This window comes from Tamandua tetradactyla, chromosome 17, assembly GCF_023851605.1.
Source record: "Tamandua tetradactyla isolate mTamTet1 chromosome 17, mTamTet1.pri, whole genome shotgun sequence".
Classification (NCBI taxonomy): domain Eukaryota; kingdom Metazoa; phylum Chordata; class Mammalia; order Pilosa; family Myrmecophagidae; genus Tamandua; species Tamandua tetradactyla.
This window is the reverse complement of record NC_135343.1, coordinates 61,168,786-61,194,524: the sequence shown is the minus strand read 5'-3', so window position 1 is coordinate 61,194,524 and position 25,739 is coordinate 61,168,786. Positions and strand designations below refer to the sequence as shown.

The 25,739-nt window shown below is 38.0% G+C and overlaps 1 protein-coding gene across 11 annotated transcripts in view; it reads right to left on the bottom strand.

The window, feature by feature from the left end:
- IMMT (inner membrane mitochondrial protein) overlaps positions 1–25,739 on the bottom strand; it is a 42,210-nt gene that overhangs the window by 3,292 nt on the left and 13,179 nt on the right. For 3 of the 11 annotated variants that reach the window (XM_077134847.1, XM_077134853.1, XM_077134854.1), the window contains 8 exons: positions 25,517–25,628; positions 23,572–23,709; positions 19,688–19,783; positions 17,054–17,190; positions 15,519–15,622; positions 14,167–14,302; positions 13,498–13,627; positions 2,107–2,330 (listed from right to left, as the gene is read on the bottom strand). In XM_077134847.1, coding sequence (XP_076990962.1) covers positions 2,107–2,330; positions 13,498–13,627; positions 14,167–14,302; positions 15,519–15,622; positions 17,054–17,190; positions 19,688–19,783; positions 23,572–23,709; positions 25,517–25,628 — 1,077 coding nt within the window. Of the gene's footprint in view, positions 1–2,106; positions 2,331–3,942; positions 4,958–13,497; positions 13,628–14,166; positions 14,303–15,518; positions 15,623–17,053; positions 17,191–19,679; positions 19,784–23,571; positions 23,710–24,576; positions 25,471–25,516; positions 25,629–25,739 lie in introns of those variants that run through there. The other 8 variants (XM_077134848.1, XM_077134849.1, XM_077134855.1 and 5 more) reach the window with 8 other exon arrangements.

Genomic DNA, 25,739 nt, shown 5'->3' with positions numbered 1-25,739 from the left:
TGAATCCCTACAAAGTGCCAAGGATATGCACACATTTTCTACTTCTACTTTTCACATGAATCAGAAAGCTGATCAGAAGGACACTCAATAATGCCATACACAGCTGTGGCAAAAATCACATTTCAAACTGGGGCTCTCTGGCCACAAAACTCATTGTCCTCCACTTCATGAGGCTACCTCCCATACAAAGCAAATACTCATTTTCCCAATCACATGCTCCCCAGAGAAGTAACCAATTTCAGGTCATGAAGAAAAATAATCAAGATTTGGAATCAAATACAGCTTCACCACAACCACCTGAGTGATCTTAGGGAAGCTATCTTCTAAAGTCCCCATTTTCTCATCTTTAACTAATAATGCCTACTTTGAATAATTAATAAATAAGTATCTGGCAGTTAAGGAACACAACTTCTTTTAGGCAAAGAAAATTGTCTGAAACTTTATTTTAATATGAATCTTAATTCAACATGGGCCAAATCAAACCAAAAATATGAAAAGACTATCATATCTTACCTAATAGTTAACCATAAGCCATATAACAAATTATTTAACACCAATTACCTTGAATTCAGAACTTTTCTTAGAAACAATTTAATTAATAAATGAAACCATTCTCTCAGTCAGTGCATGAATATTCATGAAACGCCACCCCAGACCAGGCAGTGTCTACCACCCAGTTGAGCATCATGGTGTTGACGACAATGTTTTTGCTTCCCACATTTCAACTGGGAAGAGAAAGGGTAGACAAAGTGGACACCTCAGATTGAGGTATTTGTTTTTAAGAAAATAAACAAGACAATATGACAAAGTAATACAGGGGACAAGAAAGGCCTCACTGAGAAGGGCACATATGCTGATAACTAAGGTTTAAAGAGAAGCCAAGCCACCTTGGAGAAGTCGGAACAGTTTACCAGGCAGAGCCAGCACAAAGAGACCAGGCAAAAGGGGCCGTCAGGTCCAGAGAAAACAAAGGGGATCCTGGTTCCAGCAAGCAGGAATGAGATGATGTAGGCCTTCTGGGAACTGGTTAAAGATTTATATTGGTTAAGAGTATATATTAAATGCAGTGGGTAATCACTGGAGACCTTCAGCAGCCTGCCTGTCAGAGTTATACTAAATAAAGGACCACTTGACTGGGTAAATAAATATAGAAAGCTAGGCACTAAAACAAAACCTACTAAGATGTAGCTTGGACTAAAGTGGAAGAAAGAGAAAAGGGGGCATTTTGGGGATTTCCTGTGGATATAGAATTGGTGGTACCTCAGTGGACTGGGGGTGCGAAAGATGTAAGAGCCACCGTGCATCACTTTTAGGGTGAGCAAATGGACAGAGGGTAGGGTATTCCCAGCTCCTTGGCTGGGCTGCAAAGAATCAAGAAACAATCAAAGGTGAAAGTACCATGAGATATCAAGCAAGCTGGTGGATGGGACTCTGACACGAAGGCAGAGGTCAGAAGCAGATATATAAATTTACCATTCATTATAAATTTACAGACTAAATAAGGTCACTTGGACACAGTTCAGAGGGGAAAAAAGTTTTAAAACCATTGCTAGGACACGTCAACATCTGAGACGTTGAACTGAGACAGAGGCTGAGGAGACTGGCCAGCAAGGTGGCAGAAAGGCCAGAAGAGTATGGGGTCCTAACAAGGAGGGTGGGGGTGGTCAACTGCACTGCCAAGAGGAAGTGAGTAGTCAGGCTGCCAGTTAGCCCATGGACACCTACCTGATAGATGACACAGCCAGACAGAGGGAATAGCACCATTTAATCCATTCTTTCCCACTAACCCCTTCTATTATACTGATGAAGGGAAACATACTCAGCATCTAACTGAGGCTCTTTCAGAATTGCTTTAGGGGACTGGGAAAAGATGGGTTAGAGATTCCTGGATATCAATAGATTGTTACTGTCTTATCCACATGTTCAACAAAAAGGAACTCTACTACATCAACCTTTCCCTAGAAGTTCTGACCAAGAGAACAGAAGTTTCACCCCATTCTGTAGATAGGTTGGCATGACTAAAATCTAGTATTATAAAGTCAGAAACTGCCAATAATCAACTGAGAATCAAGTTAACTGTTAAGTAATTATTCTCATCTCTTCTACCTTTTTGTCCTGTTCAGCCTGTATTTCACTTCTATGATGTTCTAATGCTTTTGCCACTGCAGAATCAAATGCCTGCTTTTCTTCCAGCTTTTGTTTCTCCAAGGCTAATGCAATGTGCTGCTTCTCTATGGCTTTCTGCTCTGCCAGCTCCCTGTTGAGCTGGTCGATGCGACGATGGGCATGAGCAATCAAGGAGTTCAGATCATCGGGAGACAGCTTGTCAGCTAAATAGAAAAACAACAATAACAAGTTAACAATTTCACCAAAACTATACATCACTACAAGGTAACTTGCTTCAACTGACTGTAATTTAATTTTAAGAGGTATAGAAAAAGCAAAGAGTAGCTAACGCATGAAGAGAGTTTTAGAATTTCCGGGTAAACCAGAAATTGGAAGCTAGCGTTGAACAGCAAAGGTATCAATCCCAAGCAAAATCATTCAGGTGGGTCTTGCATGCTTATCATTAGTTTTGGAAAAGGAACCCAATCTGGAAGAGGTGCTTCTAGTATGAACTAATTATAAACTGGCTGGGATTTGTCTCTAAAGACAAAGTTTAACATATGCAACCAATTCTGTGTTCCTTCATTCATAAGTGTAATTAGTCACACCCAATTTAAGATTCTCTTCTGCTAAGAACTCTAATCTGATTCAAATTCTCTCAATTGTTTCCCTAATAAGAATTTGTGTTTCTTTTCTTAAGCAAATGACTTTATCCAAGATAGTGACCAGTAACCAAAGTCATCCATCACAACCACTTATAGAGCTTTTAAAAATATTCATTTCCTAAAAGCTCTGATGTTAGGCTTAAGTAAGTGTATTTTTTTTTAAAACATCACACTCCAAAAATGCTCTGATATACACAAAAGGTTAAGAAATAATGGCTCTAAACAGGGGGGATAAGGGGTTAAAAAAAAATTGGGGTAGATTGAAATACTAGTGGTCAATGAGGAGATACAAGGGGTATGGGATGTATGAGTTTTTTCTTTTTCTGGAATGATGTAAATGTTCTAAGCCACTGATTGTATACTATAAATGGACAGTTATGTGTATAAAGATTTCTCAATGAAAAAAAAATGTTTAAAAAAAGAAAGAATGGCTGTATAAGATTCAGAATTGTGAAATTTGATACAATAACCAAGAAATAAAGAATGGCTGTGTAAGTAAAATACAGAAATTTCACTTATTGTGAAATTTGACACAATAACCAAATTCCTCAACAAAAATTAGAAAGAAAAAAAAAGGAGAGGATAAGAGTTTTATTTGACCAAATTGATGTGTGGAACTTCTTTGGATATTGACTTGAATAAGCCAACTGTAAAAAATTATTTCATAAGATACCTAATTATTAATCTTCAAGTAGGATAATGGTATATAGTGATTATGTTTTTTAAAACATACTGAAAGTTTTTATAAGTGCACAGATATATTTGGGAACTGCCTCAATATAAGCTGGGGAAGGATAGGAGGAGACGAAACCAAACAGGCCATGGGCTGATAATTGCTATTGGGTAGCGGGCCCATGAGAGTTCATTAGACTTTTCCTTCTACCTTTTAATAATTGAAACTTTCCAAAATAAAAAAGTTAAAAATATGCAGACAGCACATCTACAGGTTTCCAATCACTTGATTAAATATTTTTGTTCCTGAGAGTACATGGTTGCCAAAAATATCCAATTCAGATATTTCAGGTTATTCTATATTACTTATAGTATATTATATCATATCATATATAATATATAGATAGTTCAGCATGAGAATCATAGGCAAAACAAAAAGACTTCCCTCTTTTAAGATTCCAAAAAAAGCCACTAAGAGTAAAATACTCATATTACTCACCTAGGTCAGAAATGCCTGCAAAGGAAAAGCAGAAAAGTTTGAAAAAAATAATGTACATATTTCAGTTATTGATCATTAAATAGGAACATCCAAAGGAAATCAGAAGGAACCAGAACACAGTAGCAGAAAAAGCATATTATAATACTGGAAAGCAAAATAATAGAACTTATGTCCTAAAATTTAATAGGATCCTAAAACAATATAAATCAATGTCAATTAAGTGAGGAGAGTCATTGATATTAAAAAGCAGTTTGGTTTTATGGGACTCATCCCTATTTTCCCTCAAAGCAATTGATAGAAACTACAACTCTCTATTATCAACACCCCATATGTACTTTATTACGTTACCTATCAGCTAGCAGAGTGGTTTAAAGAGATTTAGGAACAAGCATACGTCACTCTTAGTAATCTACACTTCAACGGGCAGAAGCAGATGCAAGGGTCCCTAGAGAGCCAGTAGCACACTCGTCACAAGCATTCTGTGTGCAGTGTTTGGGGAGCACCAGCTAATTTGGTAAGTCCATTAAGAGTCTTAGAGCTCCAAGTGCTCATAACTTTTTTACAGAATAACGAGTTCAAGGTTAAGGAGCAATGCATCTTGCAGCTCTACCACTACTGCAGCAGTGTGACCAGGAATTAATCACTTAAATCTCTCTAAGCCTTGGTCCCCTCACTTGCAAAGTGGGTTTTGATGATGGTGATAAGAATGCCTACTTCACAGGGCTGTCCTAAGGGTTAAATAAGATAAAGCACAGCAAGCAGAGCCCAGAGCAGAAAGTATATTTCAAATATTTTCTTTTTATTGACAAAGTCTTCTTGGAAATGGTGAGAATGGATTAGACTGAATGCCAATGCAGAACGGAGTCAGATATATGTTCTGTGCATTTATTTCTCTCCCCCACAACACTCAATTTCTAGAGAAGGGAACCTGATTTTCAACTCAACATCCCTCTTATATTTGAAGACATTCAATAAATGTTACCAGAATTTTTTTTTTAAGTATTCTGGGGATTGAATTATTTAAATTAAAGATAATGAAAAATTCCTGATATGGTAAGAGAGACGTCTTTTGAAATTTTAAAATCACCCCTTTTCTTCTTAAAAGAAAAAATTGAATATATATATATATATATATATATATATACAGGCAAGATTTTTAAGGTTAAATAAACTCATCGATAATTTTAATCTTCCCAAAGAAAAAAACTGCTAAAAATATATATCTGGTTAATAAAAATTTTTTTTTTAATTTAGGGAAAATGAAACCCCAAGGACTAGGTGAACAGATAAGGGCTCAGAGGAGCCCACAGAGTAGAAGGGCAACACATGTCTGTCAGTAGCAGCTCCAGTGCCTCCAATATCCCACTGACTGCTATGCACAGAAGAGAAATAATTTTTATGCTACTAATGATGATTTCTAAAGACTGTTTTTAGACCATATACATTAACTTTGTCAGATATTTTCAAAGACTAAATTAAATGTGCAGGGACTGTGTTGGGAGATCCAAACTGCTATCCCTCCATAGAAACCTTGAAAATCAAGCAGAAACTGCCAGAACCAACTTTGCCAGAACGCTGGAAAACAAAGATTTAAGGCAGCAAAGTGAATGCTCAAGCAAGGAAAAGGTGACTTAAAAAGATAGGAAAGCCATGCCAGAGACACGGGTTCGATTCCTGGAGCCTGCCCATGCAAAACAAAGATAGGAAAGCTGTAGGGCGTTATGATTTGTCCTTGTCTGACACACCTCCCCAGCTCTACAGCAGTCCTGACTATGGAAGCCTGCATGCCAGGGTGGGATATTAGTCTGTGGTTTCAGGGATCAGGGCAGACCTTGTTCTCAAAGAACTGTGCTTGTCTGCTCTACCCTATCTGGGGGCTATCCCTAAGTTTGGAACCCACTCAGGTGGGAAGGCGCTGGGAACTGCTTGAAAAGAAAGATGAACACTAAACACATCACTAGTCATCAAGGAAAAAGAGAAATGCAAATAAAAACCAAAGTTGAACACCATTTCACACCTGCTAGAATACCTAGAACCAAAAAAAAAAAAAAAAAGAACCTAACAAAGTGTTGGCAAACATATGGAGGAATTGGAACCCTTGTGCACTGCTCATGGAAATGTAAAGTGGTACCGGTGCTGTAGAAACAGTTTGATGGTTTCTTAGAAAGCAAAACAGAGAACTACCAAATGATTGAATTCTATGCCTGAGTATATACCCCAAAAGAACTGAAAACATGGATTCAAACAGATACTTATACTCAAATGTTAAAAGCAGCATTATTCACAGCAGTTAAAAAGGGTCAACAACACAGGTATCCACTGACAGAAGTATGGATAAAATACAAATGATACAATATAATTCAGCCTTAAAAAGGAATGAAGTGCTGATACATGCTAGGTAAATGACCCTTGAAAATATTATGCTAAGTGAAATAAATCAGCCAGACACAAAAGGATAAATATTGTATGAGTCTACTTATATGAAATATCTAGCTAGGCAAATTTACAGAGACAGAAAATAGATTAGAGGTTACCTGGGACAGGAAAGGGAGGGAAGAATGGGAAGTTACTGCTTAATGAATGAGTACAGAGTTTATGTTTGGGGTGATGGGAAAATGTTAGAAATAGTGGTGTTGGTTGCATAACATTGTGAGTGTAATTAATGCCAGTAAATTACACATTTCAAAATGTTTAAAATGGAAATTTTGATGTTATGTATGTATTTACCAGAATTTAAAAAAATTGTCAGGGACAACTGTCAAAAGTCTTAGCTCTTTATACCCCATTGTGATGATTCTTTATGTGTATCAGTTCGTAGAGTCCTGCAGTAAGGCACCGTCCTCTCTTAGACCCATCTCTCCTAATGTTTCCAATACCTAAGAAATTAATCTTTTTTCTTTGGAAATCTGAAAACAGTGAACTTACATATGCAAATTAAACCAAGAACTACAGCTGCCTGATTTGAGGGTAAGGGAGGAAAAAGGAAAAAACGCAGTCTGAACAGTCTAAATGATGCTCTCACCAGAGTGGGCACTGGCAGGAGAAGGGTCCCACAGCCAGCCCATCTCCGGTCTCCCAGCCTGAGATTCTATTCATGCTGGCTAGACCCCCTGAATATAGTAAGTTCAAAGACAAGAATTTTTCCTAAAATCTGGCTCAAAATAAAAATCAACTACTGAATTCACCCAAAGAAACAGGAATCTGTCTCATTGCTGCAGGAAACCTGTGTTGGCAGGTGAGACACGATGTGTCCATCTCAACATGGCACTAAGCATGCTGCACGTGCTCTAGTTGAAAGGCATTATGACAATCAACATCTCACACCTCTTTCTCCAACCCCAGCAATACAACTATATGCCCTGCTAGTGGCACTATGAATTGGGGGGTTATCATTCCTAAGTATTTACTTTACTCTGTGGGCATACTTAACAATATGTATAGTTTAGTTGACAGAGTATTGTTCTGCATGTTCTCAAACTTCTTTTAAGTGGTAACCTACTCTGTATACTTCTACCACTTTTTCTTTCTTGGCATTTATGTTTGAGAGAGAGACTTCCGATTCATTCATTTGCACTGCCACATGTGAGACCTATTTATGTGTTTCCAATTTTTCTGTTCTTACAAACAATACTGTGATGCAAATCCTTATGAGTCTCCTTCAACACACGTATGAGTCTTCTTCATCATGGAGTAAATCCAATTTCAACTTCACCAGATAGCGTATAAGAGATCAACAAATCAATTGCTGAATGATGGTCTCTACCTGTTTTTCCTATTCTCCATTCCCAGCACCCCTGTCACATGCTGGTGGCCCATGCCCCTTTGCACTTGGATTACTCCAGCAGTTTTTAGCCCACTTCCTTGCTCTTTAGTATTCCTCCCTAAGAGTCTCCCTCAGTCTCATGAAAAGGAATTTTAGTGCTCATATCACTCCTCTTCTCAAAACCCCAAGGGTATTGTGCTGTCAATGCAAATTGAGTGAGGTCTGCTGCTGAGGATGAAATCCTGGCTTGGCCCCTTCACACTGCACAAGCTTGGGCAGATGACTTAATCTCTCTGGGTCTGTTTTATCTTCTATAAAACAAAAGAATCAAAACTTACCTCTTAGGTAAGTGTTTAACTTTAAATGAGTTGATATAGGGAAAAGGGCTGAGAACAGAGTGCCAGACACTAAAAAAATGCTCAATGACATTAGCTATTATTATGTTTGTCACTGTGCTCAGCTATAAAGAACACAGAAGAAGTATTATACGAATATCACCAGGATATTTATACCTCAGGAAAATTAGGGCAAAATAAGTGACAACAAAAACCATCTCTACATCAAATAGTTCTATCTACCTACCAATACGAAAAACTTCAAAGCAAAATTCTCAACCAGGGGCAATGTCTAGAGACATTTTTGATTGTCACACTGGGGGATGTTAGCGCCATCTAACCAGTAGAGGCCCAGATGCTACAAAATACCCTATAATTTGTGGCCATAGCCCAAATACCCCTAAAGAGAGGGATGGAAAGATCAAAGGTGATGGTGGAGTTGTACAGAGAAGACAGGATTTAACATATGAATATGAATGCTGAATCATTAAATTGATATTTCTTTTAGTCTCCAGTATTTTAGAACAGCTAGAAGTAAAAACCTAAAATCGTGGCATTATAACCCATCTCAAACTCTGAAATATGTTCTAAAACTAACTGTGGTGTTAGTTATAGCTTTTTTTGTTTGTTTGTTTGTTTGTTTGTTTTTAATTTTTTTATTAATCAAAAAAAAGAAAAGAAATTAACACAACATTTAGAAATCATTCCATTCTACACATGCACTCAGTAATTCTTAGTATCATCACATAGATGTATGATCATCATTTCTTAGTACATTTGCATCGATTTAGGAAAAGAACTAGCAAAACAGCAGAAAAAGATATAGAATGTTAATATAGAGAAGAGAATTAAAATAATAATACTAATAATATATATATATATAAAAAGGAAAAAGAAAAAACAAAAACAAAAGATACAAACACACAAACAAACAAACAAAAAACCATATTTCAGGTGCAGCTTCATTCAGTGTTCCAACATAGTTACATTACACTTAGGTATGATTGTGCTGTCCATTTTTGAGTTTTTGTATCTAGTCCTGTTGCACAGTCTGTATCCCTTCAGCTCCAATTACCCATTATCTTACCCTGTTTCTAACTCCTGCTGGTCTCTGTTACCAATGATATAGTCCAAGCTGATTCTCGAATGTCGGTTCACATCAGTGGGACCATACAGTATTTGTCCTTTAGTTTTTGGCTAGACTCACTCAGCATAATGTTCTCTAGGTCCATCCATGTTATTACATGCTTCATAAGTTTAGTCTGTCTTAAAGCTGCATAATATTCCATCGTAGGTATACGCCACAGTTTGTTTAGCCACTCGTCTGTTGATGGGCATTTTGGCTGCTTCCATCTCTTTGAAGTTGTAGATAATGCTGCTATAAACACTGGTGTGCAAATGTCCGTCTGTGTCTTTGCCCTTAAGTCCTTTGAGTAGATACCTAGCAGTGGTATTGCTGGGTCGTAATCCATTCTGCCATTCTATGTCTTTTGATTGGGAAATTCAGTCCATTAACTTTTAGTGTTATTACTGTTTGGATAATATTTTCCTCTACCATTTTGGCTTTTGTATTATATATATCATATCTGATTTTCCTTCTTTCTACACTTTACTCCATACCTCTCTCTTCTGTCTTTTCGTATCTGACTCTAGTGCTCCCTTTAGTATTTCTTGCAGAGCTGGTCTCTTGGTCACAAATTCTCTCAGTGACTTTTTGTCTATAAATGTTTTAATTTCTCCTTCATTTTTGAAGGACAATTTTGCTGGATATAGGAGTCTTGGTTGGCAGTTTTTCTCTTTTAGTGATTTAAATATATCATCCCACTGTCTTCTAGCTTCCATGGTTTCTGCTGAGAAATCTACACATAGTCTTATTGGGTTTCCCTTGTATGTGACAGATTGTTTTTCTCTTGCTGCTTTCAAGATCCTCTCTTTCTCTTTGACCTCTGACATTCTAACTAGTAAATGTCTTGGAGAACGCCTATTTGGGTCTATTCTCTTTGGGGTGCGCTGCACTTCTTGGATCTGTATATTTAGGTCTTTCATAAGAGTTGGGAAATTTTCAGTGATAATTTCTTCCATTAGTTTTTCTCCTCCTTTTCCCTTCTCTTCTCCTTCTGGGACACCCACAACACGTATATTTGTGCGCTTCATATTGTCATTCAGTTCCCTGATTCCCTGCTCAAGTTTTTCCATTCTTTTCCCTATAGTTTCTGTTTCTTTTTGGAATTCAGTTGTTCCATCCTCCAGTTCACTAATTGTAGCTTCTGTCTCTTTAGATCTACCATTGTAGGTATCCATTGTTTTTTCCATTTTTTCTTCTTTGTCCTTCACTCCCACAAGTTCTGTGATTTGTTTTTTCAGATTTTCTATTTCTTCTTTTTGTTCAGCCCATATCTTCTTCATGTCCTCCCTCAATTTATTGATTTGGTTTTTGAAGAGTTTTTCCATTTCTGTTCGTATATTCAGCATTAGTTGTCTCAGCTCCTGTATCTCATTTGAACTATTGGTTTGTTCCTTTGATTGGGCCATATCTTCAATTTTCCGAGCGTCATCCATTATTTTCTGCTGGTGTCTGGGCATTTGATCAGATCTCCCTGGGTGTGGGACCCAGCTGGTTGAAAGGTTTTTCTGTGGAATCTCTGGGCTCTGTTTTTCTTTTCCTGCCCAGTAGGTGGCGCTCGTGGCGGTCGTTTGTCTGCGGGGCAGTCGGCCCGGGAAACCGCGCGTGGAGGCGGGGGTCGCTGGCCGTGGCTTGGGGGAGTGCCGGTCCAAATTGCCCAGCTGGCCCGAGACGCCAAGCGTGACGGGAGGGCCCCGCTATCCAATGTTCCCAGTCAGACCGGGGAGCCACGTGCGTGGAGGGGACCCCAGACGCCAGCCACCCCAGCCGGGAAAACGTGCACCCCTCGGGTATCTCACAGCAGTGGATTCTCCCTACCCGTTCAGCCGTTCCAGAATGGGGTACGCTGTCTTTTTTGGTCTCTGTCGTGACTCCGGGAGCTGTTTCGTATTGTTTCTGTTTCTTTAGTTGCTTTTCTGGAGGAGGAACTAAGACCCGCGCGTCTTACTAAGCCGCCATCTTCTCCGGAAGTCCTATAGCTTTTTTGTATGTATATTATTTTTCACAAAAAAAAGTCAATTGTGATGATAAAAAAAAATTTAAGCCCTCTAGCCTCCTATATTCTGGAGCAGCTAGAAGGAAAAATATGTATGAGAGGATCGTATGGTAGCCCATGACAAACTCTGGGATCTGTCCTGTAACTACCTGTTGAAGAGTGCTTTGAAAACTATTGCTTTTTTATTCCTTTGCTTTGTATATATGTTACATTATACAATAAAAAAAAGTTAAAGTTAAAAAAAAACAGTTTTAAAGAGTCTGACATAGGTCTCAAATGCTTTCAGATTTTAGAGGCAAGTGCATCAAATGAGGGACATTATCATGGAATAATTCACTATTTCCAGAAGTACAGAAAAATTCACCGGTTGCCCCTGGGGAGGAAAACCACATGGCTATGGGCAGGAATGGAAGAGAAACTTTTCACCAGAATCCCTTCGTACCCATCTTGCATCATATGAATTTATTTAAAAATTAATAAAGATGTAAATCACAGTTGTTCAAAAAAATATCTTTTGTTTTCTTTCTACATGATACACATTTCTTTAATGCAGGTTTCTCCACTGTGATACTACTGACATATTGGGCCAGATAATTCTTTGTTGTGAGGGGCTGTCCCACAAATTATAGGGTATTTAGTAGCATCTGGGCTTCTACTGGTTAGATGGTGCTAACATCCTCCAGTGTGACAATCAAAAATGTCTCCAGACATTGCCCCTGGTTGAGAATTTTGCTTTGAAGTTCTCATATTTTACAATGGACATTTTTCGAAATCACACAAACATCAAAGGCCAGCTTGGAAAAATCAGGATTTAGTCAGGCAGAAAACCAAAGACAGGTGTTTTAGACGATAAAATACAAATTCCTAGGTTGGCAATCACAACCAATTCTTCCACAAGCAAAACCTGTCTTGCCCTTTCAATCTTATTTTCTTTTATTTCAGCCAACCTAAGAATCCTGTTTTCTACCAAATGTTGTATTTATGCCAAGGAGCTTATACCTAATGGACAGCAGTAGATGACAGACATACAAACTGGTGAATAAGAATTTCAAGAGAATAAAGTAGAGTAATGTGGTAGAGGCATGGCTTCTTGGGGTACAACATCAGGGGACGTCTCTCTGAGGCAGTTCCATCTGTTTAAGTGGTAACCTCAATGAGGCACAGCCCCTGAGAAATTCTGATGAGGGAAATGGGCCAATCCTGCCATCCACACTGACCTCTTTGCCAGCCTGCTATAAGAATGAACTGTTTCTCTCCTCTTTCACCTCACTTGATAACCTTGCTTTTACATTTTTTTTTTTTTGACAAGAGTCTAACTGATGTTTCCCTCTTAAGTGAGTCGCTGTATACAAAAAATCGTCCCAGGGGGGTTATTTTTTTGATGGCCTCAATTTTCTGCCATTAAATCTCCATGGCTGGCCACTGTAGAGATAACATTCCTGCACTGGGCTTTATTACCTTAGCTCCTAAGACCTTCAGCCCAGAGAAGCCTATAACACCAGTTCTTCAGATCCTACCCAATATTGTTGCTAACACATGCTAGCACTTAACAGGTATTTCAATTTTTCTGGGACTAGTAATCTGATTTTTAATACTCTCACATATTTCAGAGAAATGTGACTATCCCCTGCAGGAACTTGTGTAATTGCTTAACTGAACTTCCCTGCAGTCTGAGCTCTTTTCAAATCCATAGCCACAGAGCTGACCCCCTCCCAAAGCGGTGTCCCTGGGTGGGTCCACTGCCACAGAGCTGACCTCTTCCCAAAGGAGCATCCCTGGGCAGGTCCTAATCCAGTCATGAGAAGGGCTGTAAGGTGTGCCACAGCTAAGTCAGTAACTACTACTAAAGTACTAAAGGGATTGCAAATGATTTTAGATATATACATAACCTCACATTAGATTCAAGATTATCTATCACTCTTACTCCCTTGGATTTCGAACAGATTTAACGAGTAGCAAAGACCAGAATAGTATCAGGGATTGTGGAATTCTCAACACAAGGCCTCAAATGCCCACGGCTATAACCGGATGTGTCAAGGAGGAAGTTTAAAAAGAGGAAGGGAGTAAAATATAATTAGGCTAAAATGACTTTGGTGGACATCAAAGGATCTATTTAAAAAATAGCCTTTCTAGTGTTATTGCTTTTGTGATGTATCTGAACACACATCAGGTCAGCTCTGTGGTGGAAATAAATTTTGAGCACACAATATTGACACCAAACTGAAGGAATGCATGCCAGAAGGGAATAGACGAGTTGAATGGAGTTGTAGCAGGTTTACAGTAGTTGACCAGTTAAAAAATGAAAAAAGATAAGTACCAACACTTCAGGTGTACTTACTCCTCCCTTTCCACCCAGGCAGTACTTCTGGAGTAATACTATCCAGTTCTCGTTTAAAGTCATCGCGGGCTTGGACCACCAGTTCATGATACTGGGATACAACCTTAGCCTCAGACTGAGCTGCTTGGACCTGAACAAATACAAACGGTATATGGTTAAAGTGAACAAAAGTACATCCCAAGAAACAGTATATTCTCTCATTTATTTATGTTTGATTATAAATGTATAAATAATAGATATATAGAAATTTAAGGCTCAGAAAAAGGAACACAGGCCCTAGTTTTGTTTCCATCTAATTCCTATTCAAATATGAATGGACGCCCTCTCATCTTACAATGGTGCCTATTTCCTCTTTCTCAGGTCATGAGAAACAACCTTCAGATTAGAGACATGCAGATAGGAAGATCTTTCCTAACTCACAAAATGGAATTTTCACAAATGGTAAGAACAGGCCTGAAAATGTTACCTACAGAAAGTATCAACAATACTGAACAATCGACTTAGTGTCCAAGGCAAATTTTAAAATATATAAGTGGGGAGGAGAGGCAGGGGGTGGGGAGGGTAAGTGGCGAGATGGCAGGGCTCTTATTTTCCTGAATCTTTAAATATTTTAACAAAAGGGCTAATTTTAAGAATACGAAATAAGTATAAATGACATAAAAAACACACCTTTTGGACCACATTATCCAGATCGACTATCATGTTGTGAAGTTTCCCCTCTGCAGCAGTTATATGAGGCTTAGCGCCAGCAACCTCTTTTTTCTTTGCATTTTCAATTGCACTTTTCATCTTCTCTAACTCTTCTCTGTTAAATAAATATAATAAAACAAAGATTTACTATAATTCCTTGCCAAATTTATCAAAATGAATTTTTAGGTGAGTACTGCATACCAATTTTTAGAAGTCTATGAAAGAAATCTAACTTGAAAAAAATTGCTCAATGCTTTCGTGCAGTCAATAGTTAGAGAAGCTTTTCTCACCACCTGAAAATACCCTGGACAGAAGCTGTATGTATTAGCATGAAACAGAGAGACAGCAGGGCATATGTGGAAAGACAGACCTGGATCCAGTGCTCACTCAGCCTCCTCATATGGGGATCAAGGCTGACCCATGAGATGAACGTGGCACAGTGCCTTCCACACCATGAGTATGCAACAGATGGCAGCTCTTGAAAAGGTTAGTTTGACTCCCCAGCTGATGAAAGCGAGCATGATGGAGGCAAAGACAGAGAGTGGGCCTAAGATCTTGCTTAGAAGTGATCGGGTCTCAGTGGGCCTTCCTGGCTCAGGACCTTTCATGGGACAGGAAGACTAAGGTCTGCTTCCCACAAAATAAGAACTCAGAGCCCTGACTGGTCTAATGATTGAGTATAATGTCTCACATCTCTTAAAAATAAGCTGGCTTTATCAGAAGTCTTCTCTTTTCCTATAATTACTAAATACTTTGTTAAGGAAAAGAGCAAAATACTGAGTGACAGGTAATGATTCCATTCTGTTGATAAGAACCTCTTGCCAGAGGTTAATCTTGTACTTGATTTGCCTTGCTTGATTCTAACGTTAGCCAACTTGCAAGAAATCAAGATTGAGGTGGCATAAAACTAAATCCATTTATATCTACTAGTTTGATAGTTATAGCAAACTGACTGTGATATACATTCTAAATTCTGATAAAACTGCCCAAACCGTCCCTGAAAAATCTTGTAATCATAGCTGGAAAATCTTGTAATTAAATCAGTAAATCTGTTCAGATACATCAAGAAAGCAATAATACTAAAAAGCTATTTTTTAAATAGATCCTTTGGTGTCCACCAAAGTCATTTTAGCCTAATTATATTTTACTCGCTTCCTCTTTTTAAACTTCCAATTCCTAATCTCAGTACAGAACAGGAACAATGTGGAGAGAAGGGAAAGGTCTGCCTAAGGAAGTATATCTTTCTACATAGGCAGTACAAAGAAAATCGGGCTCAAGAAGGTCACCAGGAGACCTTTGTTACTTGTTAAAAGTCCATAAGAGGTAATTACTTGGCTTTGAGAAGGGCATCTGCAGCTTCATCTACAGCCTTTCTGCGTTCCTTCAATGCACCTTCTACCATGCGCCACTGAGCTGACTTATTCTCACCTGCAATCTAAAAAAAAATGATAATTAGGTAAACATGAATAACTGCTATTATCAGTGTCACATGAAAAAGTTAGAATACGCATAGACCAAACACCCCTCAAGAGTAGGAGAAAGATTAAAGCTGATGTTGGAGTTATACAGAGAAGATAGGGTTTAACAAAATAGTATGATGCTGAATCATTATACTGATATTTCTTTTGGTCTCCAGCATCTTAGAGCAGCTAGAAGTAAAAACCTACAACTGTGGAATTGTAACCCATACCAAACTGAAATCCGTTCTACAAATAATTGCTGTGATGTGCTTTTAAATTTAATCCTTTTTTGTTTATGTTATTTTTCACAATAAGAAAAAATATATATTTCTTCTAGCCTCCAGTGTTTCAGAGCAGCTAAAAGGGAAAATCTGAAATAGTGGAATGGTAACCCCTAACAAACTTTGACATTTGTTCTGTAACTACCTGTTGACAGAAAAATCATTGTTTTTTTCTTTTCTTTGTATATATGTTACATTTAACAATAAAAACCATTTAAAAAAATAAGAATACAGGGTAAGGGATTATATGGTCCATATTTTACAACTTCAGCTTCTGTGTGAGACTAAAGGGAGAGATGTTTATTTGGGGCAAAATTTATATTTTGGTTAGTGTATTATCTAATTTAACTTGTATGGTCAGTTTATTTGAACACCATGATTACATGGATCTTGAATAAGGCATGAGATTTTGTTGGTTTGTATAGGTTAATGAGATGCCCCAATACATCCCAGAGTAATCTGGGCAGAAAATAAAAAAGAATTTGCAAAGTCCCCTTGGGAGACTGGGGAGAAAGGAGGAAATATTAAACTTCTGCCCCTGGGGAATTCTTGATATTCTCACAAGCAGTAAGAAATTCAATAGGCTGAGCCCTGAATCTTGGTTCACCCCTATGTAACTTACTCCTGCAAAGGAAAAGCTTAGCCTACTTATATGCTTAAGAGTCACCCCCAGAGAACTTTTGTTGCTCAGATGTGGCCTCTCCAAGCCAACTCGGCAGGTGAACTCACTGCCCTCCCCCACTATGTCGGACATGACTCCCAGGGGTATAAATCTCCCCGGCAATGTGGGGTAGGACTCCCAGGATAAGCTGGGACCCGGCACCTTGGAACGAAGTTTATTTTAAAAAAATGGCTGGCAGTTTTAAAATCAAAAATCAAAACAGTCAAGCATCATTAACATACAAAAACAAATCTGAACAAATTCTTGTTCCATATAAGTGCTGTGAGATGAAATAAAGGGCCATACATAAAATTCATTACAAAGAACACTGAAGAAAGGCTTTCCCCAGCTATTTTTTTTTAAGTCAATTATCCTGAATCATCTTTGCTCAGTGAGAGAAAGGCACACCAAGCGGATGCAATCAGACTATTAGTTAATACATGCCTCACAGTTCCTCAGCTCACCTCGGAGTTGTCCATGGCTGTTTTCAGCGCGTTGGCATGCGCAGTAACAGCCTGGGCTGCAGCGTTCTGAGTCGCAATTGCCTGCAGGGTGGTGCGAGCCGCTTGGCTCAGAGCCTCTTCTAAGCTCTTGGCTAGAGCTGAAGGAAAATGAATAATTAAAAAAAATGAATCCCCAATCTCATTACATGGCTTTTATTTTAAACTTTTCCTCTTCCCTTATTGACTTTACCATTGAATTCCCTGAGCCCCAAATTAAAAAAATAAACAAAAACAAAACCCAAATTTTGAGAGTCAAAGTTTCAATGAAAAGCATGGAAAAATCTTGATAATTACTAAATTGGTAGAATATATAGGGGTTTATTACACCATTTATACTCTAATGTATATCAGAATTTCTTCAAAATAAAAAGCTGTCTTTTTTGTTTCATTTTCTTTTAAAATCTTTTTCTTTACAAACATTTGCTTAAAGAAGACTAACATTTCAGAAGGGAAGAACAAGGTTTGGGACACTACATTCCCTTTTTCCTCTTAGAGGCTATCAATACAGCATGGCCACCCAGCTTCTTTCATTTTAAATAGTGAGCACAAAAGACTACTGGGGGAAAAAGGTGCCCATTTTTATCCCCATGCAAGAAGGGATACTCACAGCAAAACACCAGAATCATTGTTATAAGGAAAAAACAGACACAAAAGAGAAAGAAAAAGACAAACAAGATAACATGCATACAAAAAAAAGGTAGTTTGGGAACAACGTTTTTCAGTAAAAACAACAATGTGTAAGAGCACATTGCTATGTACTACTTAAGGAATACCACAAAGAAACCTTAAAAAAGAAAAAAATAAAGCAAGGGATGATTTTTGATACTATGCTAAAATGGAAAGGTGGTCACTTGAAGAAAGACCAGTGAGAATGTTAAGATAATTTTGAAGATAATAAAAAAGAGAGAAAATATATCTGATAGATGAAACAAAAACAAGAAAAGATTTTGAGAAAAAGAAGCATTAAGCAGAATTTGATGAAGGCTTTGCAGAGATGAGCAAATGGAACCTAAAAACCACAACTGGTACCTATGCAACACAAGCAAAAGGAGAAAGAGGATCATGATAAAACAATAAGAAATAAATGTAAGATTACAATTAAAATGTAGAGGCAGGAAATATAAAGAGAGAAAGAGGCTGCAGAGGGAAAATGTGCTATCTGGCTCCTATGATATGCTGATGTTAGCGGTGAGAAGTCCAAGCGCAGATAACAGCCAGCCACATCTCCAGAGGCCACATCCCAGAAAAGTGGTCTGCCAGGAAGGCCACCAACTGCTTCAAACCCTCTTTAGACATCTATTTACTGTGCTCCCATAAAAAATCACACACACGTAATACTCTTATTAAGTAAAATCGTGGAGAAAATTAAGGAGTGACAAATAAAATCCTGAAAATTTTCACTCTGCCCAAATGAAAAAAGGAACAAAACAAAGGAAAAAAGGGGGCATGATGAAACAGCAGATGTATCCATTTCAATTTGTACTTTACTTCAAAGTGTCCAAATGATAAAGGAAGTAAAGGGCAAAACAAAGGCAATATATGAATAAAAGAAAAAAGTAATTTCAATTTGAAACAATAGAGAATTCAGGAAAATTGAAGATGTATGAAAAACTATATTGGAATACTTCACTTATTTAGTAATCATTTATAATACGGCCAAGAACTCAGATGAAAGCCAAAGAAAACCAATCCAAAACAAAACTAATCCATCAAACAGTCAGATGAATGCACTAATACCAATGCTCTGTGCTTCTTCTGTCCCTTCTATTTCTTCACACAATTCTAACAAGCTTCTCAAGTAGGTAAAAAACAACGAATCAGAAGGGATACAGGAACCTCTTAAGAGATGAAGGCAGACAGAAACAAGCAATAGGGGATGGACCCCAAAACTCTAAATAGCTGCCATAAAAATTTAAAACAAACAGGTCTCTGTTCAGCTGCATATGCCACTACTTCCAGAGACATTAAAATACAGCAGCACAGTTCATGTTTATGGTCTATGTGCCTTAAAAGAGGAAAATACATTTTTAGATAGCTAATTTTTTAAAGAAACTATCAAAAACTTATCCGATAATTGAAATTTAAAAAAAGAATATGCTTCAGTGAACTGGAAACTAGCAACACGTAAAATACTCTACCCCAACCAAAGTCAGAGAAGAGGGGTACTAAAGATTAGACAACAGATTCTAGAGGCTGGGTAATAAGCTGATGTAAGCCATTCAGACTCACTCAAATAACTCATATTGAGTTTACCAATTAAAAGACTCTCAGGCAATTTGCCAAAACATAAACAATAAACTTCTGTTACCCAGCAAACACATAATCTTCAGCACTAACTATAATAAAAACAAATGGAGAAAGTACATGATTTTTTGGAATTTTCACCAACTATACACTAGGAATGTACCTCATCACCTGGAGGACTGAAGTTCATATGGAAACACAAACATGAGATAAAGGTGGTGAATAGAGCTATGCCACTAGAGAAATAAAAGGAACAATCAGCTGATGGATAAGAAACATGTGCTGATGGTTTAAAAAAGCAATTGACAAGAGATAATCCAAAGAATTTGAGAAGCTGTTTGGTTCACATACACTCAATCTTAACTTGTTCTTGCTTTTCCTGCTGTGCAAGACGAGCAGCTACTTCTTCAGGTGGTCGCTCTCTTATAGAAGATGAAGATGCTTCCTCTTGCAGCAAAAGTAAATAAGAGGAAATCAAATTTCAATGAAGAATTTCAATAGCTAACAGGGGTATAAAAACACTACCACTTATATCTGCCAGTTAAGAGAGGACATTTTTGCATTATGAATTCTAAAATCACATTACATTTAATGATTCCAAAATGAACAAACAGGAGATCAGCTTTTCATCCCCTACTTTTCAAAGACTTACTCAGACTCTGAAATTTTAAAACCTTCCCAAGCTCTATAATTAATATTACCATACTGAAGGTGAACATGATTGAAACCGGTTGTATAGACGTGTGTGTCCCACTGATTAACACTACAAATATAAACAAGTTTTTGCATGAACTAATTCAAAGGCATGATTCTTGTACAAAGAGTGTTTAACTTCAGGGTACAGGGGGAAAACTGCTATTGCATGGTAAATAATGGGGGGGACAAGAGTTAAGGGGAAGTTTAGAGTTTTTATTTGGGGAGGGTGAGTTCATTGGCTATCTCTATCTTGGGAACAATGAAATTATCTAAAATTGACAGTGTTGACGGACTGTGGACTTTGGGCATTATACATGATTCCTAGGTGAGGGATGCAAGGACTGAGAAGTAGATTGGCAAATAATGGTATATACATAAGATTAATATTGTGCTGCTACAAAAAGGAACAAAGTTGTGAGGTATGCAACATTGTGAATGAAACTGCGGGACATTTGGTGAGGCAAAGTAAGCCAGAAACAAAAGAACAATTATTGCATGGTCTCCTTTAGAAAATGCTTATAGGACTTGTCCTATCTATTATACATTAGTACTTTTTAGCACGGCATTTCATTAGCTCAAAAACATGTATTTTTTTCTCATTTTACTCTCTCCGAAACCAGGCTTCATCTTACAATCAACGTGCTTAATTAGTAGTATGTTTTCTTTCTTGGTATTACACACTAAAGAGTGGTGTGTTGTAGAATGCATGGGATCTAGAATACAGAAATTCTTTTAGCTCTCTCCCTGGAACCTACAGATGAAGTAAGCTGGAAATGATCTCCTCACAGAACGAACAGAGAAATGGAAACCACTAAAACTGTTCCTGCTGTTTGCAAACATACAACTTAACTATCCCCTAGGGTAGATGGCTCCTTCCCCAGGTAACCCCTGCAGAGTAGGGCCACTTCTGCAGATCGACTGTGCTTTCCTCTCACGTGGACCTGTGGCGAAGCAGCGAAAAGCAGTCTTGAAAAAGACTGGTACCCCAGTCTGAGTACCTCAGAGTGGGGCCAAAGATCAGCAGCTACAACAGCCATAACCATAGTAGCCATACACTGAGCCCCTTCTAAGTGCCAAGCTCAGCACCCGCCTCCCAGCATCTTGTCAAATCCTTGTGCTCCTTTCTTCCCCCTTGTATCAGTATGAAGCTATTATGTACCCCAGAAAAGCACCTTCTTTAATCCTCATTCAATATTGCTGGGTGGGAGTTTTATGATCATTTCCATGGAGATGAGACCCACCCAATTGTGGGTGGTAACTTCTGACTAGATAGTTTCCATGGAGATTAGACCCACCAATTGTGGGTGGTAACTTTTGACTAGATAGTTTCCATGGAGCTGTGTCTCCACCCATTCAAGGTAGGGTTGCTTACTGGAACCTTTTAAGAGGGAACTATTTTGACAAAAACCTTAGAACCAAACAAGTCCACAGAGCCAGAGACCTTTGGAGATACATAAAGAAAATGCCCCCAGGGAAGCCACTGAAGAAGCCTGAATAGAAAGCTAGCAGATATCTATGCCTTTCTAGCTGAGAGAAAAGCTCTGAACATCATTGGTTTTCTTGAGCCAAGGTAACTTTCCCTGGATGCCTTAGTTTGGACATTTTTATAGCCTTGTCTTAATTTGGACATTTTCATGGCCTTAGAGCTATTAACTTACAACCTAATAAGTTCTCCTTTTGAAAGCCAAAAAAAAAAAAGAAAATGCTTATAAGAAAACAAGGGGCCTAGACTGTAGCTCTTATAGCAGTCACATTTAGTCTGGAGTGGTAATTATTATTTCTGGATTTTGAGAGGCTGTTCTATATATGTAAAATGTAGTATTTAGAGATAAAAATGAAGCCAATTAGGTCCGGACTGAGACCATTCATGACACAGGGGTAAGGAAGACATTGTCTATATTTCAGAACCTCACCTACTCTTTGAACCAAGGGAAAAACAGTTTATTTTGCCTGGAACCTAAACGTTCTATAGCACATAATCTAACTCAACCTATCTGGATAGCTCATTTAAACAATCGAAACACAGGCAGCCCAGAATAAGAATGAGGGCCTTTAATTCTATAAAGCTTCATGTAATGCCTGGATACACCCTAGTATATGTTAAGCAGATAATTAAAAAGTATTGGCAAAGTCCCTTGAGGGATGGGAGAAAAAATATGGAACCATTAAACTACCTCCAGGGAAACCCTGATACTATGTCAAACATTAAGGACACCAAAATCAATAGGCCAAGCCCTAGATCTTGAGGCTTGCACTTGTGAAGCTTAGGTATATAACAGAGAAGCTTAACCTACCTACAGGTATGCCTAAGAATTACTTCTAGAGGACTTCTGTCTCTAGAAGTAGATCTTTTGCTACTCAGATGTGACCTCACTCTCTCTACACCCAACTGTGCAAGAAATCATTGTCCTCCCCTCCTATGTAGGGCATGACATCCAGGAGCAGAAGTCTCCCTGGCAGTGCAGGAGATGGCTCCCAGGGATGAGTCTGGCCGTGGCACCGTAAGATCAACAATGCCATCCAGTCCAAAACGAGGAAAAGAAGTGTAACAAATAAAATATCAGTGGTTGAGAGAGTTCAAATAGAGTCAAGAGGCTACTCTGGAGGTCAATCTTATGCAAGCTTCAGTTAGACATTACCACCTACCATAACTGGCCAAACCCCAACCTAAACCATTCCTGCCAATCCTAAAGAACACCTAGGGCATTATATAAGATTCTACAAAGGTTCCACGCACTAGAGTAACTTTCCAGAAACCTACAATATCTAGATGGGCACCTAGACCAGGAAAGTTCTGACATGCAGAGAGGTCAGCATCTCCAGAGCATTAATTAATTCCATCTCCCATCCCATTCATTTTTCCCTCCCATCAACATGAAAAAGTTTGAATGGGCATAGCCCAAATACTCCTAAAGAATGAGAGAAAAATGAAAGGTTATGGTGGAGTTATACAGAGAAGATAGGGTTTAACAAACTAGTATGATTGCTGAATCATTATACTGATATTTCTTTTAGTCTCCAGTATTTTAGAGCAGCTAGAAGTAAAAACCTAAGATTGTGGAATTGTAACCCATACCAAACTATGAAATCTAGTTCTACAACTAACTGTTGTGCTGTGCTTTGAAATCTATTGCTTTTTTTGTATATATGTTATTTTCCACAGAAAGAAAAGTCAATTGTGATGGTAAAAAAAAAAAAAAAATTATTCCTTCTAGCCTCCAATGTTCTGGAGCAGCTAGAAGGAAAAATCTAAGATGATGCTATGGTAGACCATGACAAACTCTGGAATCTGTCCTAGAACTATGTGTAACTACTTGTTTAAGAGTGCTTTGAAAACTATTGCTTCTCTTTCTTTCTTTGCTTTATATATATGTTATATTATACAATATAAGTTAAAAAAAAAAATTTTGTCAAGCAAATCTGAAGAATGAAGACCTACAAAGCATCCAGGTGTCCCCTCGGCACATTAAACAGTTCTGATGAGCAAATCATTTGCCAATATCTTATCCTGTATAAAATAGGAAATATAAATGCACTACCTGAAGTCGCACGTGTGGGTTTCCCTTCTACAATTTCAGGCTGATCCATTTTCATAGATTCTTCATGCTGAACTGCAGGGGCTGGGACCGACAGTGTGTCACCTGCTGCAGAAATAATTTGAGCTGCCTCTGTAGGTGCTATAAACATATGTTACTCGTGGTATTTATAGTTTCTGGGTTAACAGAGAAACACACAGGAATCTAGTATTGCTATTGCTGCCTACTTCATGTCTGACTCAAACACACAAATACATGTACTGCCGCTATTCAAGTACACAAACAGACAGTGGCACTGTTCACTGCATTTACAAATTCATGCAAAACATAATGGTTGATAAAGGATAAGAGAAAGAAGCCTTGTCATCATCCATTTGCACTTTAACAAACATCACTATTTATCCTTAAGCAAACTTTTAGTAACAATATTAAACAGTACCTTAACATGAGAAGTGGACATAGGATTTACACAACATGGAAAAACAACAAAGGAAAAAAGGAAACAAAAAAAAATAACCAAAACACAATTTTAATTGCTTTGAAGAGTGGTAAAGATGAAGCGGTATAAGTAGGATTAGAATGGCAGTTTTAAACACAAAGAAAAGTTCACAGTGAAGACAGTGAGCTAGTAAAGAACAGAGCTCGGTTATGAATTATTTCACAGATGCATTTTAATGGAAAGGAAAGCATAGAAAGAATCAAGAGCTTGCAAATTATAAACAGTTTTGATGGAACAGGAAAATAAGTACTAATTCTAGAGGTAGAATAGGAAAAAAGAAAGCAATGAAGTAGAGGAAAAAAATTTTCAGTAAACTAAAGGCCCCAAATGAGAGGTGGATTATCACAAAGCCATTACTTGTCTCCCTGAGTCTGCCCTTGGTCCCCTATTATATAGTCTCCACAAAAGCCTGTGTTATCCTATTAAAACAAAAGTCAGATATCAATCCCCTGACTCAGAAACCTCTAATGTCTCCCCATCTCACTCAAAACATAAACCAAAATTCTTACCAAAAAAAGAGAAACTCTTACAGTCGCTTCCCAGGACTGCCATAATAGGCTTTCTGCTCCCTCTCTGGCCTCATCTGCCACTGTTCTCTCCTTTCTCTGCTCCAGCTCATCTGTTCCTTGTCTGAATCTGCCAAGCCTTTGCACTAGGTAATCCTTCTGCTTGGAATGCTTGGACCATCAGCCTTTTCTATGGCCTACCCCCTCACATTTTTCTAGTTTTTACTCAGATACTTTTCCTCAGCAGCTCCATTTAAAACTGCAGTATTCCCTTCCATACTTATCTCTATCTGAGGTCCTACACATTCTCCTTGTTTATTTATAAATGACCTCTCACCACTCATCCCACAAGAAAATATTAGCAGATAATGTTTTTTACTACACTGCTCATTGCTACATTCCTAGTGGCCTAGAAGAATGCCAGGTACATAGTAGACACTCAGTGAATATTTGCTGAAAGAGGGTAGCTTAATCATTAAGAACGGAAACAGTAAGGAGAAACTTAAGAAGCTCAACTGCACCCTGAACAAGTCAGAGCTAACTAAGTGCTATAAATTTGGGTAGGATTACTGGGAAGTCAGGAAGGTAAAAAAATATCTGAAGGGACTAGAGGAGAAGGGAGGAGAAAGAATTGGTGAAGATGTAGAAAAAAGAAGTAGGAAAAAGGATGAAGCTTAAAATCCAAAGCAGGAAAAAAGCTAGGACCCAGGAAAAAAGGTAGAAAGGAAAAATAATCTGCTGCAGGTAAGACATGTCTTGCCACTACCTCCACTCGACAGGTGTTCAATACAGCCCAGTCCCATCTGTCACAATCCTAAAATGACAGGTGGGAATCCTAAAGGGAAGGGACCACAAGAGTCTTTCACAGACAGACTGTGGGTACAATTAACATTCAAACAATTTATTCATCTAATTTTTAAAGAATGGTTCTAAATATAGGTACCTGTTGTTGAAGTTGGAGTGTCTCCCTTTTGTTTTTGGAGTTGTGAGGCAGGCTGTTTAGAATCTTTCATTACTTCTGATACACTAGAGATTTTTAGTGGACCAGACTGAATCTTGGAAATGAAAAACATTAACATTTCAGAAATAATACTGTTTAAAAAAAAAAGCATAGTATACAGCAATTTGTAATAATTCAAGAGTCAGGTCTTTCAGGATTTCAGTTT